General features: G+C 47.9%; 1 protein-coding gene across 1 annotated transcript in view; it reads right to left on the bottom strand.

Moving 5' to 3' along the window:
• Positions 1–19,096, bottom strand: part of SYT9 (synaptotagmin 9) — a 150,947-nt gene that overhangs the window by 44,506 nt on the left and 87,345 nt on the right. The window contains exon 3 of the mRNA XM_054971964.1: positions 9,240–9,786. Coding sequence (XP_054827939.1) covers positions 9,240–9,786 — 547 coding nt within the window. The remainder of the gene's footprint in view (positions 1–9,239; positions 9,787–19,096) is intronic.

The following is a 19,096-nucleotide window of genomic DNA, read 5'->3' as shown; positions in this document are numbered from 1 at the left end:
CATCACACATGTGTCTGGCTCGCATGCATGATTGTATGATTTCCCCTTTTTACTTTTTTTAATGGTCCTTGCACTATTACGGTATTTACATATACAAAGGAAATCATACTGCACTGCTTGCTACACTGGATCTCTTGGCAACAACACTGAGAACGGAATGCCTTTTCTGATTTTATTTTAAATATAGATTCATGCGATCTACTGTTCACTTATTTATTAAATACTTTTGCAATTAAAACTTTGAGCAGGAAATCAATGGGAGAGAATGGAGTACTATGCATGCCCAGTTTCTACAGAAGCTGAGACAGAACAATGGTATAGCACAATCCCGTATGCGCTCAAAAAAAAAAAAAAAGGAAGTTGGGTGGGAATGCACTGCCATTTGTGACAAGGCACAGATAAAGAACGTGTTTTCTATTTTGGGACTTTTTTTCACGACAAAACCCACAAAACACACAAGAGGACGATGCATGCGAAAGGTTAGTTCTCAAAGTGCATCAGGAAGACGTGGCTTTGGAAAAGGGACTCCCCCCCAAAATGGAACATGTGGAAGTGTCCCCTGTTAGTGTTTGAATCATATTATTCAAGGAACTAAATGCTGGAAAGTTCTAATTTGGAAATAGTGCTATAAAAACTTAATTTACCTGACTTTCTTATCAAGAAACTATTCTTATCTCAAATTGGGTTATGGCACTTACTGTGAATCATTTGCAGTGCAATCAGAAAATATTTCAGAATTAGACATGGGCACGAACCGGGAAAAAAATGAACCACATGGTTTGTGGTTCATTCAGTTTCACGGAACACAAACCATGAACTTTGCCGAACTTGAGCTGGTTCACGATCCGGTTCATGGTTCGAGGGGCCCCTTCATGCTCACAGCCAAACTAAACAAGAGCTTCCCAATGTCCAATACCCACCAAATATGCAGGGGAGCTAGTCCTCACTGTCCTCTAAAGACCCCCAAGTTTCAGAGAGATTGAATCCCAGGAAAGGCATGATCCATTGGTCCCCTCCTTTCCTGTCATTTTCTCTTCACAGTAGCAAAAATTGGAATGTCTGCTGGCAGGTACTTTGAGGGGCTACAAACTGACCTTCCAAATGTCCAATACCCACTAAATTTGCAGGGGAGCTAGTCTTCACGGTCCTCTAAAGACCTCCCAAGTTTCAGAGAGATTGAACCCCGGGAAGGGCATGATCTGTGGGACCCCCCTTTCCTGTCATTTTCTCTTCACAGTAGTTAAAACTGGAGTGTCTGCTGGCAGGTACTTTGAGGGGCTGGCCCTTTTCCTGGCTAAATAGGCCAGAATGGGAGCTCTCCAGTTCGCAGGGACAGCTGCCAATCAAGCATGGAGGCCTCAGATTGGGGGCAACCAAAAGACCGCCACCGTTGCCTGGGTGATGGATTGAATGGCGCCAAAGTGTCTGGCTTCCCCAACTAGCAATGGAAGACTAGGGAAAAGTCATTTGTTTCGTAAAAACGCGGCCCTACGGAATGTGTGTTTGACTACGAACCAGCTGTTCTGTCCAGAATTTTGTTCCGTGGTTCATTTTGTGCCCATCTCTAATCAGAATTCTTTATTCAATCCAGATAAACTAGGCTCACCATAATAGACCAGTGGCCTATTCAAAGTTAGTGAATTTTCAATCAATTCTCATCTGGAAACAAGAACAACTGAAAACCAAGAATCTATGTAGAATATACAGATGAGCTGAAATGCAGCTCAGTATGTAGTTTATTTGGTTTCTCTGTTGTTATTATTTAGATTAAAAATGTGAAGACTTAAAAATGTTACAATGACATGAAGCTTTGTATGCTAGACTTTACTGCTTTGTGAAACCAGCAAATTCATAAAGGAGCATTCAAGAATATGCTTTTCATATGCATAGAATTGACTTTTTTAATACTGAGAAGCTTACTAATATGATCTCAAATATACACCTTGACTTTGTTACGAGAGACTTTGTATGCAGAAACGATACCTCATTTTAAAAATATAACAAAGCCTCACAAAAGTAGGATTGCCAATCACCAGGTGGTGAAAAGGGGAGGGATGGCAAACCCCGTTATAATCTGGTATGTAAGAAAGGAGAAGCCCACGGGGAATACAATGAAACAATGCTTCACAAAGTGTTAAATTTTTAAAGTGCCAGCGCTATATAATTCATACATTCATACATATTTGTGCAACTCTTTCAGGAACAAGAATAAATCCATCATACAAAAAGTGCATTCATGAATATTGCAACATGTCCGGGTGTAATAAAGTCAGTACAAATTCAAATCCTTGCATTGGTCTCTTTCCTTCTTTCTTGTGACCTTTCCATGCACAGAGCAAACGCAGAGGTGGGATGGATGTAGAAATCCTCTTCAGGCCCGATCTGGGGCCGGCTTAGAAACCACAGATTCCGTGTCCTCTTCTACAGGAGCACTGCCTCTAGTTCCATATGCTTGGAGATTCTCACATTATATCAACCGGATTGGGCGGCCGTCTATTTCTACGGTTGGGCCAGGTAGGCGGGGCATGGGGGCGGACCGGAGGGGGCCAGTCTTCCTCTGCTCCGCCTCTCTAGCACTTATTCAGGCAGCCAAGCCGGGCTCCTCAGTCCATTTTCGGCAGGCAAGTGGGCAGGCGTTCCCGTGCGGTGCTGCGTAGGCGGAGGAAAAAAGTGTAGAAATCACTCGGTGCAGCACTCGACACGGGCGCCTGGAGCTTTGGCGCAAAAAACGGACAGTCGTCGAAGCAGCGGGGTCCCTCAGCAGCGGTAATTGACTAGGCATGAGGAGAGCCGAGGAGGTCTTACAAGCGGCCCGACGAGACTGCATTGAGCCGGCGGCGAGCAGGAAGACGGCGGCTGGATGCTCTGCGGCCGAGCGGAGGAGTGGGAAGGCAGCCGGCAAGGCCACGAGGAAGCCCAAACTGGGGCCATCGCGCCCTAGGCGAGCTTTGGCCCCAGCTTCGGGGCAAGGAGGGAGGGGGCGCTCGGGGAAGGCATCGGGAGCACGGGTGGGGTTTTCACCGGCGTGCACCTCCAGGGCCCCCACCTCCGGGGGACTCAGCGAGGCCTCATCAGGGCCGGGGAGCCCTCCCAGGCCTAGCAGCCGGGGAGCCCTCCCAGGCCTAGCAGCCGGAAGCTGACAGCGGCCAGGGCACCAGCCGCGGGGCCGGGAAAGCAAGGGTTCCCAGCCAGCAGGGGAGCAGGCTCTGGGGAGGAGGGCCCTCTGCAGGGCATTACACGGACAATAGAAAAGCTCACATCAAGGGTGGAGCAGATGAAGTCCTCCTCCCTCATGTTAGCCCAGCCCCCCCTGGGAAAAGGGCAGGCCCGCAGCCGGGGCCGGGGGCCCCAGGAAAAACGCAGCAGAAGCAGCAGGGGAGGAGAGGGCCAGCTGGACTCAAGCTCCAGCGAGGAGGCCTCCAGGAGCCCGGAGCAGAGGCAGAGGGCAAAGAGGAGGAAAACAAAGCCCAGGGCATGCAGGGGACATCGGAGAAGGGATGACACAGACAGCGATGGATCCTCAGGTACGTCCTCGTCTTAAGGTGATGAATCCACGGGGGAGGAGTACTGGGGGGTGGCAGCTCAGGTCCCTGGGCTTCCCAGGTGGGCCCTCAAGCGTAGGATGGGGGCAGTGAGAGGAAAAGGGGACGCCCTCGATGTTTGGTCCGCCGGCCAGGCCGGCGAAAGCCCTCGACCTATTTCGTCCTTCGCAGACGACGAAGACCCTCCTGGCATTCACTTGTCACATAAGGTCAGGGAGCGCATTTAGGATGGCTACTATGTGGACGTCTTTGCCCTGATCAGGCCAGAGGCCGAGGACGGCAAATGCACTCCCTCTTCTAAAAATGATAGGAAGGCCGCCAAGGGGGAGGTGGTGGAGCGTACTTTCAGCAACTGGTTAGAGGGTTACACCGTGTATATAGGAGTGGTCCAGGCGGCCTACCCTGAGAGGGGCTGGCACTTGACCAACCACCAAGGCAATGTTCTCAGGGCCAGGGCCCTGGCAGGGGAGGCGGCTGCCATAGAATACGATGAGGCCTTCCGCAAGAGGGCCTCGCACAACCCCAGAGCCAGGTGGGATCTGATTAGTCAGAAGCTCTGGCTACGGTTAGTGGGGCCCCACATCAGGAGCCGGAGCGAGGCCTCCCACGGCTGGAAGGGCTCCAGTCGGCATGACAGGAGCAGGGGCCTTTGCTGGGAGTACAACCAGGGCAGGTGTCAGCGCTCTAGGTGCAAGTATGACCACTGCTGCGACTCCTGTTTTGGTCCCCATCCCCTTTCGCTCTGGACGGTCCTTCCAAGGCGGCCCCCACAAGGAGGGTGGATCTGGCGCGGCCACGCCACAGCCCAGTGCAGCAGCCAAGTAGCTCATCCCCGGGGGTGGGGGGTTTGGCACTTAGGACCTTGCTTCCCCTTCTACTGCATTACCCCAACAGGCGGGCCGCCAGGTACTTGTCCGAGGGTTTCTCCGTAGGCTTTCATATCCCGTTCACGGGTCCACGGGTCGCCACCACCTCGGGCAACCTAAAGTCCACCAGGGAGTTGCCCGATGTGGTTGAGGCCAAGTTAGCCAAGGAAATAGCGGCCGGCCGGGTAGTGGGCCCCTTTCATGCCCCTCCGCTCCCCAACTTGAGGGTTTCTCCTCTGGGGGTGGTCCCCAAGAAAGCCCCGGGGGCATATCGGCTTATCCACCATCTGTCCTACCCCCGAGGCTCATTGGTCAATGATGCCATACCCCAGGAGTTCTGCTCAGTCAGGTATGCTTCTTTCGATCAAGCGGTTAGGCTGGTCTGGGCATGCGGGCCGGGCACCCTCATGGCAAAATGTGATATCCAGTCAGCCTTTAGGCTACTGCCCGTCCACCCGGTCAATTTTTGCCTACTAGGGATCAAGTTTCGGTGTCAATGGTACGTGGACAAGGCCATGCCCATGGGCTGCTCCGTCGCTTGCTCGGCATTCGAGACCTTTAGTTCCTTCTTGGAGTGGGCGGCCAAGGGGCGCATGGGGGCCCCCCCACGTCACGCACTATTTAGACGATTTTTTGATATCCGGGCCCCCCGGAGGTTCGGTGTGCGCTGACCGGCTACGTGTATTCCAGGCCTTGGCAGCTGAGCTGGGAGTCCCCCTGGCACCGGACAAGACAGAGGGTCCCTCATCCCACCTAACGTACTTGGGGATAGAGCTGGATTCCGTGGCGGGCCGGTCCCGCCTACCGGCGGACAAGGTTTCCCGTCTGCGCTCCATGCTCTCATCCATCGTGTCACACAAAAAGGTCACGCTCAAGGAGCTTCAATCCATCATTAGCCACCTGAATTTTGCATGCAGGGTGGTATCCCCCGGGAGGGCTTTCTGTGCAAGGTTGGCCACCAGGGGGGTTCCCTCTCCCCGGCACCATATTCGCATCACAAGGGGCATCTGGGAGGACCTCAAAACCTGGTTGGGCTTCCTGGAGAGCTTCAATGGGGTCTCCATGTGGCAGAACTCCCTCGACCTGGGTGCGAGCTTGCAAGTGCACTCGGATGCCTCCGGTAGCCTGGGCTTTGGGGTCTACTTCAGGGGCCGGTGGTGCACACAGCGTTGGCCATCAGCTTGGGAGAGGGAGGGCATCCTCAGGGACCTTACATTCCTCAAACTTTTCCCCATCCTGGTCACAGCTGTCATATGGGGGGACATGCTAAGGGACAGCAGGGTTACCTTCTGGTGTGACAACCAGGCGGTCGTTCGGGTCATCAACAGGCAGTCTTCTCGGTTCTTCAGCCTGGCTCCAGCAGCTCATCGCAACCCAGACACATTCCCAGAGGACCTGTGGCGGATTGGCAGCGATCAGTGATGGAGGGAGTATTCAGCTCCATAGCCCCGGCTACCCTCTGGGCTTATGAGGCAGCTGAAAGGCGGTTTTGGGCCTTCGTGGGGGCCGGCGGGGGACCCCTCACCTGAGTGGTCACCCAAAGCTGGGTCCTGCTGTACCTGGTGCACCTGTGGGAGCGGGGACAGGCCCCAAGTACTATGCGCAGGGACCTGGCCGCGATCTCCTTTTTCAGCAAAGCCTGGGGGTTCCCGGACCCGTGTGATTGCTTCATGGCCAAACGGGCAGTAGAGGGGTGGAAATGCTTGGCCCCTCCTCCCCCTAACAGCCAGAAGCCCATTACACTGGGCATTCTGAGGGACATCGTGGCCCTCACCCCCCGAGTCTGCCAGTCCAATTTTGAGGCACTCCTGTTCCGCACAGCTTTTTCCCTGGCCTTTTCGGGGCCTTCAGGGTGGGGGAGCTGGTCTGCGCCTCCCGCAATGACACCTCGGGACGGGCCCTGGACTTGGGGGACATCAGTTTTCACCGGGGGTCTTTGCGGATCAGGGTCCGCCGATTGAAAATGGATCATTTGGGGAAGGGGGAGAGCATTCTCCTCCATCCCTCCTCAGCGGCATTCGTGTGCCCTGTAAGGAGCAGCCGGCAGTATCTGGCTGTTCGCCCCACCTCCCCCGGTCCTTTCCTGGTTCATGCCGATTCCTCCCCGGTTTCTCGCTTCCAGTTCGCGGCAGTGCTGCGGGCATGCCTTGCTGCCTCTGGTCTCCCTCCCAGGGATTTTGGGACCCACTCTTTCAGGATTGGGGCTGCCACGTCCACCACTGAGTGGGGCCTGGGTCCCACAGAAATTCAGGCCATAGGCCAGTGGAAGTCCCGGGCTTTACGCTCATACATTCGCCCCCCATGGGGCAACCCCTTATAATTCCTGTCTGTCCACGTTTTCTTGGCAGGTCGCCTTAAGCGGGTCTGGATCTGCGGGCACAGTATCGTGCACTGGGCCGGCGAGTACGCAGCGGCATCTGGATGGGGAAGGCACATGGGCCTGGACCACCTAGTCAGGGTCGCCTGGATTGGTGTTCGCAGCATGAGATGGGATGGCCTAGTCCCTTTGTTGCGCCAGCACGACGAGCGGCTGGGGTCGCCAGACGCGTTGGTCATCCAGCTTGGAGAGAATGACCTGGGCATTCGAGAGGGGCCGGAGCTGAATTGTGCGATGATGAGGGACCTGGTGCGGCTCAAAGAGCTTTTCCCTGGGGCTCAAGTGTTCTGGTCTGACCTGCTGCAATGACGGTGCTGCCGCTGGGCGCGGAGCGAGGAGAAGGTAGACAGGATCAGGCAGAGGCTGGCCAGGGCCATGGAGCTGCACATCAGCGAAGTGGGTGGCACCACTATCTTACACCCGGACATTTCCTTCAGGATTGAGGCATTGTTCCGCCTGGACGGTGTGCATCTGTCCAGCTGGGGCCAGGACCTGTGGCTACAGGACATCCGGGACGGCCTCCGTGTGTGGTTGCAGTCTTAGGAGCTTTGGCGGGAGCCGCTTTGGGGCTCTTGTGGTGGTTTTGCATTGGGATCCGATCCCTCTGGGGGGAGATGGGGCCTGTGGCCACATTGAACCCCATTTTGGGGATTCCCTTAAGGAATTCAGGGAACGAAGCCTGGGGCGGGACCCAGCTCGGGGGCCCCTGCCCATGGTGGTGCACACCCTGGTGACAGGGGGGCAATAAGGGGTGTACACCCGATTGTCCTCACTAACTGCCATCTCCTGGTTTCCCCCTCACAACTGGCATCTGTGGGGGCCGGAGGGATTGACCGGCAGGCGGGTCAGTCAATTGGGGATCCGATCTCTATGTGGGCCAATGCTCCTTTTCACTTTAACCAATAAAGTTGTGGCCTTTGTTCACCCCAGCTACTGTGTACTTGTGTTTTGTTTGCCACTGCTCCCGGCTCGGCCGGCTGCCCATCACCGCTAGACGGCAAGCAGCGGCCCCCAGACTTATCTGGGTGGCCGGTTTGCCATCTGCAGGGCGGCCGGTGGAGCCTGGTGTGTGCGGCGGCGTGCTGAGCCTCGGCTGCCTCTCGCCCCAACCAATCAGATTCAAATCCCGCCCGGCCAATCAGTCTCGCTCGCGGAATGGTTGGGCCGGGTGGGCAGGGTGTGGGGGGCGGACCGGAGGGGGCCAGTTTTCTCTCTGGTCTGCCTCTCTAGCACTTATTCAGGCAGCCGAGCCGGGCTCCTCAGTCCGTGTTCGGCAGGCAAGCCCCACCCTCCCCTCCCTGTTGTTTGGCTTTGTATTTGCTGTTCTTTACTGTCACAACTCTGTTGGGGCGGTTTTGCATTGGGATCTGATCCCTCTGGGGGGAGATGGGCCCGGTGGCCCCATCGAACCCCATTTTGGGGATTCCCTTAAGGAATTCAGGGAGCGAAGCCCTGGGCGGGACCCAGCTCGGGGGCCCCTGCCCATGGCGGCACGCTCCCTGGTGGCAGGGGGGCAATAAGGGGTGTACACCCGATTGTCCCCGCTAACTGCCATCCCTCGGTTTCCCCCTCACAGCTGGGGTCTGTCGGGGCCGGAGGGATTGACTGGCAGGTGGGTCAGTCAATTGGGGATCCGATCCCTATGCGGGCCAATGCTCCTTTTCACTGTAACCAATAAAGTTGTGGCCTTTGTTCACCCCAGCTACTGTGTACTTGTGTGTTTTGTTCGCCGCCGCTCCTGGCTCGGCCGGCTGCCCATCACCGCTAGACGGCAACAGTTCCCCTGGAGAAAATGGCTACCTTGGAAGGTAAACTGTATGGCATTATACCCCACTGAGGTCTCTCTCCACCCCAAGCCCCACCCTCTCCAAGCGCCACCCCTCAAATCTCCAGGAATTTTCCAACCTGAAACTGGTAACCCTACACAGAAGTATTATCCTTGTAGTTTGTAAAGCTCTTTAACTGACAAGTGAATTTAAGGTCTGTCCTGCAGAACCAATCTGGACTTGATGGAAAATATGATATTGTAGTTTGCATCATCAATGTGTATAGGCCTCCTACACTGGGGATGTCTTCAGAGCACCCCCAAAATACAGCTGCCAGAAGGTTAGGTTCTGAAAGCATTGCTGGATTGGAGAGGGCACATAGGAGAAAAAGATCCTTGCGATCCTAGAATAAAAGCCCAACTGCACTGAACATTTGTGCAGAAGACCTATTAGATGCTGCTAGTCATTAAAATGACAAATTAGCATGCTAAATAATACAAACAACCAGAAAATAAAATGTAGCAATTTTTACATAAATATTGAGTCTTTGGATTACAGCAATTCTAGGTAGGGACAATAAAGGTATATTTTCTCCAAAGGTCTCCCAATTTAGTAGCTGCTAAACTGGCTAAAGCTGTAAATTATTATTAGAAAATGAAGCCTCAAAATAAAAAATAATTGTACTTACATTGGTGACGTATTCTATATCTTTCCAAATATTACACTCCCTGGGAAAATCTGTCAACTCTAAAAAATTATCCACGATCACTTGGCCAATCAAGTCATGCCTGGAAAACCGATCAAAGTCATACACAGAAAAGTGGAGTTTCCTTGTGCTTAAATCATTGTAAGGAACAGGAAATAAAAAAACTTCATCAAACACTGGGTTCAGGGTTTTTCTATGCACTTTAGTCTGATGTTTTGTTTTCCTATCTGGAAGTAAGTAGATCTTGACATATGGGTCTGAAGTCCCAGAAAAGTCCTTTGCTGGCAGATTGACAGCTTTGTGGATTTTTACTATCAGTTGTTCTAAATCACAATCATATTTCAGAATAAAGTTGAGTTTCCCACAAGACTTGCTATTATTTCTCCGCCCATCATCTGTGTCCACCGATCTCTGTTTATACAGCTCTGGCTTGATACGTCCAATTCCTGTCAACTGCTCCTGCTTTTGGATCTGCTGAATGTTGAAGTCTGGGTTTGAGAGATTGAGTTGCCTTCGGATTGAGTTATGCCTTAAAAACAAGAAAGAAAGAAAGAAAGAAAGAAAGAAAGAAAGAAAGAAAGAAAGAAAGAAAGAAAGAAAGAAAGAAAGAAAGAAAGACTTAATTACTCTGTATTCCATTTAAGCCTTAAGAATTGTTAAAGCAAGATTTTGTAGCATTAAGAATTTTTTTTTGCCAATACAAAGTTTTTTTATTGCTTGTTAGGATGGCATTTACACAAGACTTCATTTTTGACATTTTAATTATTACACTTGTAATTTATTTAATAGAACTGCTGCTAGCACAGCTGGTAGTGTGGTCTGCCTTATGGTAGTATGAGTTCAGATCAAATAACAAATCTATAGTGAAAACTGTTAAAAGGTCATTTTTTCCAAGCAAACTTTTAAAGGAATGTATTTTTCAGTGAAATTCTGTAATGTTTTGCTAGAACACTAGCAGAACTATATGCTTCAATACAAAGCATCATGAAACTGCAATAAGTACCCTTCCTAAGAAGTACAGTTTGGATAGAGAAATTTAAATCACTCCCTGCTCCCTTCATAACTGTATAGTTATTTTGGCACAGGGAGTGAATTTGGCTGAAGATTACCCCACTTAGATCACATGGCTCAAGTTAAAGCTACCAAGAGCTTGCCAGCTTCTTTTCATAGTTATGAGCCCAATGGTTCTTAAAGGAATTCCAAAATATGCACAGACTGTTTAATGCTACAGTTTGTCTCATCAACCTTCCATGTGCCTCGCCTAGCTATGCTGGCATTAGCTCTTGCTGCTCTTCAGCCTAACAGTCAGACTTCTGTTTTGAATGCATCTGATCTTCTTGTTTCTTTAGATAATCATTTAAATTGTAAATCTAGGCATTCGGTAAAAAACTTTTTGCCTTTTTATCTGCCCACGTATCCAAGCTTCCTCTTACAGTCTCCAGTCTGGAAGTCAATCTCCTCACAACCATCAGAAGGCAAAACTTTCTGTTTTGAGGTTGCCACAACTTGGAACATTTCACGTTTGCTTTTAAAATTCACATAGTTTTATTACAATGAAGGCATTTTGCTGTCTGTAATATGTTCTGGGATATCACAGGAACCCATCTAATGCCTAGGATGGGTTCAAGGTAGTAACCAGACTGAATTTATTTTATATTATTACTTTTATTAAAGTTTCTGTGACTTTTTAAATTATGGAAATGCTGATATTTTTGCAAAACTACAGCTTCTGTGTTTCAACTGAACACCCCATTCATAATTTTATGACTGCAATTAAATAGTCATGCAAAATAATGGAGAATCAGAATAACCAACGTAGGTATCGTAGCTGGTATTTTCACTAGACAGCAATCCTTAAGAACTCTTTCTTTTAGAAAAAGACTCTCATGATAAATCTCTATGAAATACAAGCTTCAAGAGGCTGTGATACCATGTGATAACTGTGATTATCACATATACAAAACAGTTGCCTGCATTTAACACAATAATTCATTATTCTCCCACAGGCATCTGTTTCTTATTTTTTTAAAAAAATTCTATACCTATTATCTAAAGCCTCAATCTCATGATGGTATGTACATAAAACAATCAAGTACAGTAAAGTTCAAAACACTCCCCTAAATTGCTATAAATCCAGTATGGTACATTCATGGCATTAAGGCCAGGGACCTGATCCCTTCTTCAAGTGAAGCACGAGGCAGCATTGTGGGGACTGAAAGCCCTTAGCCAATGGGGAAATGCAATGAGAGGATTTATAAGCAAGTTATGCCCCTTTTAGGTAGGCTTTTGCCACTGGCTGCTGATCCATTCATCCTCCTTTGAGATATCATGGAATTACCAGTTGCTAGGTTCTGGGGCTAAGCAGGAATTATTTGGGTTCCCCTAATTGGTTGTTGGGGAACTTTTTTTTGCCTGCTTCACCATATCACTAGAAGGGGGTGTTTAGATTAAATAGGCCTGCTCTTTAAATGGTTAGGTCATAACTAGATGTCAGGAATATGGCTTGTTACTCACAACAGGTAGGGATAATTAGCAACCATGCTGAGACATTGGGAGTGATGGAGAGTTGTGTCCACCTGAACAGGCTATCACAGGTCTTATGGCAGGATGGGTGTGGGAAGGAATGCCTTTGATGCTGAGCAACATCTTTCAGACCTGGTAGAGGCCATCTGGTGCATCAGGTATGGGGAATGAGGCTCAGCAGACTTGACACATTTTTTGTGCTGGCGAGGCTGGATAACCAGAAATCTGCAGGCCAAGTTTGGAGCCAGGGTGGATCTGCCCAACAAAGGTCGTCATTGGTAGTCTGCCCTGTGCAGTCCTCTCATTTAAATATGTTAGCATATTTATAAAATTATGAAGCAGGTCAGCTATTTAAATAAAACCAATTAAACCTATGCTGTAGTCTTGAGCCTTTATTTGGGGTTGCACAATTAACTAAACATAAATGAGTGCCAACAACATCAGCCTTCCACTGACTTCTTGAGCTACAATGCATTCTGAGCAAAAAGACCCTGAAATGTGGCAATGTTGAACTACAGCATTTGCTGACGCCACAACTGTCATTCATATGTTCAAAATCCCATAATACAGAATTTTAAGCTTGTATGCACAAATGTAAACAGGTGCCCCACACCCTGTCCATCATATGTAAAAACTGAGGGTACCAATCACACATACGGAGTATCCACTCACAGGCCACCCATGCAAATCACACCATTAACATGCGAAGTCAAAGTTGAGACAAGCGGGTATAATTCAGGGACTTATAGAACAGATGAAATTCTTCTACATTTCTACAAGATATGATTATGAAAGTTACTGATGCTTTAGAGGGACATCTTTAGAATTCTATATTTTTAATACTGCTTCAAAACCTCTGAACCCAGCCTTACAGTCCATCAACACATACGTATTGTTTATGCTAGTACAGAATTCCTTGGTGGAGTCCTTTTTACTGAATCTGAGAAATCCAACCTGTGGGAAAGGGATGCTTTTGAATTAGACAATCATGATAGCAGAAACCACAAGTCTTCCAGTCCTCTAGTTCCAGTACACTGGCATCTTATAGCCAGTCATTAGAAATAAATAAATAAATGAAGCAAAATTTAAACAGCTACATTGGCTGCCAGTTTGTTTCTGAGTTCAGTTCATGGTGCTGGCCATGACCTTTAAAGCTCTTCATGACCTGGAACCCACATACCTGAAGGACTATGTCCTTCATTATGTCCAGTTACACTAACTATAATCCTCAGGCAGCCATTTCTTGGCTGTCTCACCACTTAGGGTATTGTCTGACAATGACCAGAGCCGAGGCCTTTTTCAATATGGCGCCTGCACTATGGAATGGGTGGGCTCCCTTAGGAGGTGATGGAAGCCCCTCATTGGTGATATTCAGGAGAAGCTGCAAGGCCAGGGCTTTTGAGGGGGTGTGATGGGCAGGCATTTTTTGGTGTGGGAGAGGGGAGACTTTATCTTGGTTTTAAATTGGAAATTGGTTTTGTTTGAAAATACCTCTCTGGTTGTCATCGCAAGAAGCTCATTTTAGAAGGGAAATGGTGAGTCCACCTAAATGGTTAACTTATCAGGACTTATTGGAATTTTCTCAAGGCCATGCTAAAATTGAATCAAGAAAGGACTTAGCAGCAAAACGGCATGCTTGCCAGTGGTTTCCCTATATGCAAATCTCGGAGAGATTTAAATTAGACAAGAGTCATGACTTTGAGCAATCTAAAACTGAATTTGAAATTGCCCTTTGTACAAAAGATGAACGTACTTTTGTAGAGGTTTGAGGCAGAAGAAGAGCAAGTAAAAGAACGTATGATTAAATGGGCAAAAATGTGGGCATTACATATTAATGGAGCAATGGGAAAATATGTGGACAAGGAGTTTGAAATTTATATTAAGCTCTAGCATCAAAGACAATTTTTACAAGATGATCATTGGTATATGACTCCTGAAAAATTGGCTAGAATGTATAAGGGTGCTTCAAATGTATGTTGGAAAAGTGCTAAACAAGAAGGGATATTTTATCATATGTGGTGGATATGTAAGAAAGCAAAGAGTTTCTGGTTGCAGATACAACTGAAGATTTTGAAGATTAAAATCCAGTTGAAACCATAGACTTTTTCATTGAGATAATGGACAGCCAATTGGAAAAAAGCTTTCGAACTTTGTTTTTATATTTTATTATGGCAGCAAGAGTACTTTATGCACAAAAGTGGTAAACTCCAGCATTGCCTACAGTGGAGGAATGGTGGACAAAAAATTTGGAGTTTGTGTCAATGGCAAAACTTACTTCATTGATTAGAGAAAGGACATTAGTTAACTTCCTGACTGAATGGAAACCGTTTATAGACTTTTTACATGAAATGGATAACAAGGATTTGATGACACCTGGATTTATGGATTAAGAAACATGAACAATAGGAAAAAGAGGGCTCTTATGATTAACTTAGAATAAATGAGACTCTAGAAATGGTACATATTTGTTGCAGAGATAATCGGAACTTAATCTGTAGTGTAGCTTTAGGATTTTTTTTTTACTTGTTTATGTATTGTTAGTGTGTCTTTTCAGAATTTTTTTTATCCTCCATATTTATTGTTTATAGTTTTTATGTTATAGTTTATAGTTTAAATAAAGAAAATTCTACCCATAATATAGAATTTTTTAAATCATTTTGTAAACTGCATTGAACTATGTGGAAAGGTGGGATATAAATGCTTAAATAAATAAATAAATAAATAAATCCTGGACACACTAAAACTAATGCTCTCCCGCAGAAGCATAATCTCTTGTCGTTGCATTGCTGCATTTTTTTCATTTTAACTCCGCCACTGTCCAGTTGACAGGGGTGGAATTTGCAGTATAGCAGAGAGCCAGCACAAGAGACACACTCCTTGCTATAGGAATCATGCATTGTGCTTTGGTGCTGTTGTGCTCTGCTGCCAAGGGAGAACCTTTCAAATCTTACAATGGCTCTACACGTTGCTATTCACCCAGCACCAGTCTAAACAGAATTACTGCCATTTAAGTCCAGTGAAATCAATGGCTTAGAAGGGAGTTAACTCTGCTTAGGATGGCACTGACCATTTAGAAATGAATAAATCTGATTCACAATAGGCTCAAGAAGATAAAATGAGCAGGAGAAGGAGTAGGAGCAGGAAAGGGAGCTGCTAGACTGGTGAGTCTTTTTCTTTTGCCTTCCTTAACTGCTGGGGGAATTTGCTGAGGTTACTGCGTGGGAGGACAGTGTTTGGGGCTGTGTGAGTGTGTAGAGCCTGCTGTAAAGTGGTGCCAGTTGGGGTAAGTGTTTCTGTTTGTCTTTTTTGCCTGAGTTGGAGCTGATTTCAGAGGGGGCTTGTTACTAATAGGAGAGTGTCTGTTTTGCCTGGGGCTAACTGCTGGCCCCACCCTCTACTGAGTGAGCCTTGATTGAATTAGGCTTCTCCTCACAAGAGGCACATCACATCCATCTGGGCTCTGAGAAGGAGAAGGAAAGGGACCTGCAGCTAGAAGGGTACTCTTGGAATATACTTGGAAGGCGATGATGTTGACAGAAGGCCCCTTTCCAGTCACCTACATGGAGTGTGTCATGTTTGTTTTCCTCCTGGAAGAGAAGACAGACTTCACTTGTCAGAAATGTAAGCTGGTCAGGCTTTTAGAGGAGAAGATTCAGAGCCTCGAGGAGAGGATCACCACCCTTCAGGAAATCAAGGAAGAGGAAGATTTTATTGAGAAGAGCCTGGGGGCTCTGCATGAGCATGAACAAATAAGTCCAAGAGAAGGAAGAGTCCATCTCCCTTCTGAGCCTCCTCTCAGTTCAGCAGTGCAAACCGGAAGACGTGGACTAAGGTGACACTCTGGTCCACTGGAGCTCCAGAATCATTTTGAGGTGTTTGAGATGATGATGGAGATGAGAGTGGAAGGAGAACCACAAATACCTGGGGGAGAGAGTGAAGAGGGTATGGGGCCACACGGAAGTGGAAGAAAACGAACGGTGGTGGTCACCGGGGACGCTCTGCTCAGGGATATGGCACGTCATGTGTCCAGGCCAGATCCCCTACTCCAAGAGATGTGTTGCTTGCTGGGAGCCAGAATTCAGGATATTACAGACCGACTGCCGAAACTGATCAGACTGACTGATCAGTACCAGTTTGTGCTGGTTCAGGTGGGAACGAATGACATGGCCGCGAACACCATTGCAAGAATTAAAGAAGACTATGACACTCTTCGAAGACAATTGAAGACAGTGGGGGCACAGGTGGTATTCTCGTCTATCCTTCCTATCAAAGGAAGAGGGATGCAAAGGGAACAGACCATACTCGAGGTGACTCGTTGGCTGTGGTGGTGATGCCGGCAGAAGCGCTTTGGGTTCTGAGACCATGAGATAAGTTTCCTTAGAGAAGGCCTTCTAGCACATGAAGGGCATCACCTCTCAAGGTCAGGGAAGAAAATGTTTGGAAAGAACCTGGAGAGCTTCATCAGGAGAGCTTTAAACTGATGCCGCAAGGAGAAGGGGATGATCAACAAAGGGATTTCAATGAAGAAGTGATAACAGCGGGGACCCACCTGAATAGGGCAGATCAAACAAAGGTACAAGGCTACAAGTGCCTATATATCAATGCCCGAAGTATGGGTAATAAGAAGGATGAGCTTGAGCTTCTCTTGCAAACAGAGGGCTACGATATAGTAGGAATTATTGAGACTTGGTGGGGTGGTTCCCATGACTGGAATGTGGTAGTGGATGGGTACAAGGTGTTCAAGAAAAACCAGAAGGGTAGAAGAGGCGGCGGAGTGGCATTGTATGTGAGGAGAGGGCTTGATTGTCAGCAAGTTCTGGAGAATGTGGTTGACAGCACAGTGGAAAGTATATTGGTGGAAATAAGGGGAGGAAGGACAAAGGGTATAGTTGTTGGAGTCTGCTACAGACCGCCTGACCAGGGAGAGGAAATGGATGCTGCCCTCCTTGAACAGATTGGTAGAGTATCCAGACATCAGAACCTTATAATTATGGGTGATTTCAACTTCCCCAATGTGTGCTGGGAGACAAGAATCACGCAACTTCCTGACCTGTCTGGCCGATAACTTCTTTTTTCAAATGGTGGAGGAAGCTAAAGGGGGCTTGGCCATACTAGACTTATTAACCAACAGGGAAGAATTGGTAGATGGGGTGAAGGTGGTGGGGATCTTAGGGGGAAGTGACCATGTCCTCCTTGAATTCCAGTTCCTGTGGGAGGCCAAGGAAATTTGTAGCCAGACTCATAGGTTAGATTTTCATAGGGCCAACTTCAATGAACTCAGAGGCTTGATGAAAGTCATTCTATGGGGGAGTGGGCTGGAAGGGAAAGGAGAGAGTGAAGGGTGGGCTCTCCTCAAACATGAGCTTTTGCAAGCTCAAGCCCTCACTATTCCAGCAAGACAGAAACATGGTAAGAGCTCCAAGAAACCGATGTGGATGAACAGAGCTCCAGAATAAGCTAAGGGAGAAAAAGGAAATGTTCAGGAAATGAAGAGAAGGACAGACCTCTAAACAGGAATATATGAGGGTTACTAGGTACTGCAGATCAGCCATCAGAGAAGCCAAAGCTCAGTATGAGCTGGGTCTGGTCAGGGGGGCTTGCTACAATAAGAAAAACTTCTACAGATATGTGAGAAGCAAATGCAAGGTAAAAAAGGCAATTGGACCGCTGTTGGGAGTGGAAGGAGAAACTGATGGAGGACAGAGAAAAACAGACTTAAAGACTTTTTTGCCTCTGTTTTCTCCCTGAAGAACTTGAGCCCATCTAGAGATGATAGAAGACATGACAGGACACCTGGGGGGCCAGTTGACATTGACAGAGAGGTTGTGGAGAGGCACCTGGCTGCACTGGATGAATACAAATCCCCTGGGCTGGTTGGTGTGCACCCAAGAGTGCTCAAAGAACTTTCTAGAGAACTTGCAGAACCTCTGACCATCATCTTCAAGGCCTCCTGGAGGACTGGGGATGTGCCACAAAATTGGAGAAGAGCGAATGTTATCACAATCTTTAAGAAAGGGAAGAAGGATGACCCGGGAAACTACAGGCAGGTCAGACTGACTTCTGTTGCTGGGAAGATATTAGAGCAGATTTTAAAGTGATCGATCTGTAAGCATCTAAATTACCACTTAGTGATCCGGGGAAGTCAACTTGGTTTAGTCCCCAACAGATCTTGTCAGACCAACCTACTTTCCTTCTTTGATTGAGTGATGAACTTACTGGATATTGGGAACTCTGTCGACAAGATTTACCTGGATTTCAGTAAAGCTTTTGATAAGGTTCCCCATCACATTCTAATGGGTAAACTGGAAGACTGGAGACTGGACTATAGGACAGTTCGGAGGATAGGGAAATGGTTAGAGGACCGCACCCAAAGAGTGGTGGTCAATGGCGTTTCATCAGATTGGAGGGAGGTGTGCAGTGGGGTGCCACAGGGCTCGGTTTTGGGCCTGGTACTTTTCAATATTTTTATCAATGATCTGGATGAAGAGGTAAACGGGCTACTCATTAAATTTGCTGATGATACCAAATTGGGAGGAGTGGCAAACACTCAAGAAGATAGCGTTAAAATTCAACAAGACCTGAATACTCTGGAGAAGTGGGCAATTGTGAACAGGATGCAATTCAACATAGATAAGTTCCGAGTATTACATCTGGGCCACAAAAATGGGAAGCACAAATACAGGATGGGGGATACACTAGTATGCAAAAGAGATCTTGGAGTAAGAATGGACTGTAAACTAAATATGAGCAGTCAGTGTGAGGCGGTGGCAAAAAAGGCAAACTCAGTCTTGGGTTGAATCAAAAGGGCCATTGCATCGAAATCGCAGGAGGTCATAGTCACTCTCTATACTGCCTTGGTCAGGCCGCACCTGGAGTACTGTGTGCAGTTCTGGAGGCCTCAATACAAAAAGGATGTGGATAAAATTGAGAGGGTGCAGAAAAGAGCAACGAGAATGATCAGGGGTCTGGAGACTGAGCCCTACGAGGAAAGGCTGAGGGCCTTGGGAATGTTTAGTTTGGAAAAAGGAGATTGAGGGGAGACATGATTGCTCTCCTTAAATATTTGAAAGGCTGCCATTTGGAGAAGGGCAAGGAGCTGTTCCAGTTGGCAGCAGAGGGTAGGACGCGAAGCAATGGGCTTGAATTACATGCACAAAGGTCCCGGCTGGATATTAGGAAAAACTTTTTCACTGTCAGAGTAGTTCAAAGGTGGAATCAGCTGCCTGGGGAGGTGGGGAGCTCCCCTTCACTGGGAGTTTTCAAGAAGAGGCTGGATGAATATTGGTCAGGGATGCTTTAGGCTCATCCTGCATTGG

This window comes from Eublepharis macularius, chromosome 2 (genome assembly GCF_028583425.1).
Source record: "Eublepharis macularius isolate TG4126 chromosome 2, MPM_Emac_v1.0, whole genome shotgun sequence".
NCBI classification, from domain to species: Eukaryota; Metazoa; Chordata; class Lepidosauria; order Squamata; family Eublepharidae; genus Eublepharis; species Eublepharis macularius.
This window is presented reverse-complemented; position numbering and strand designations above follow the sequence as displayed.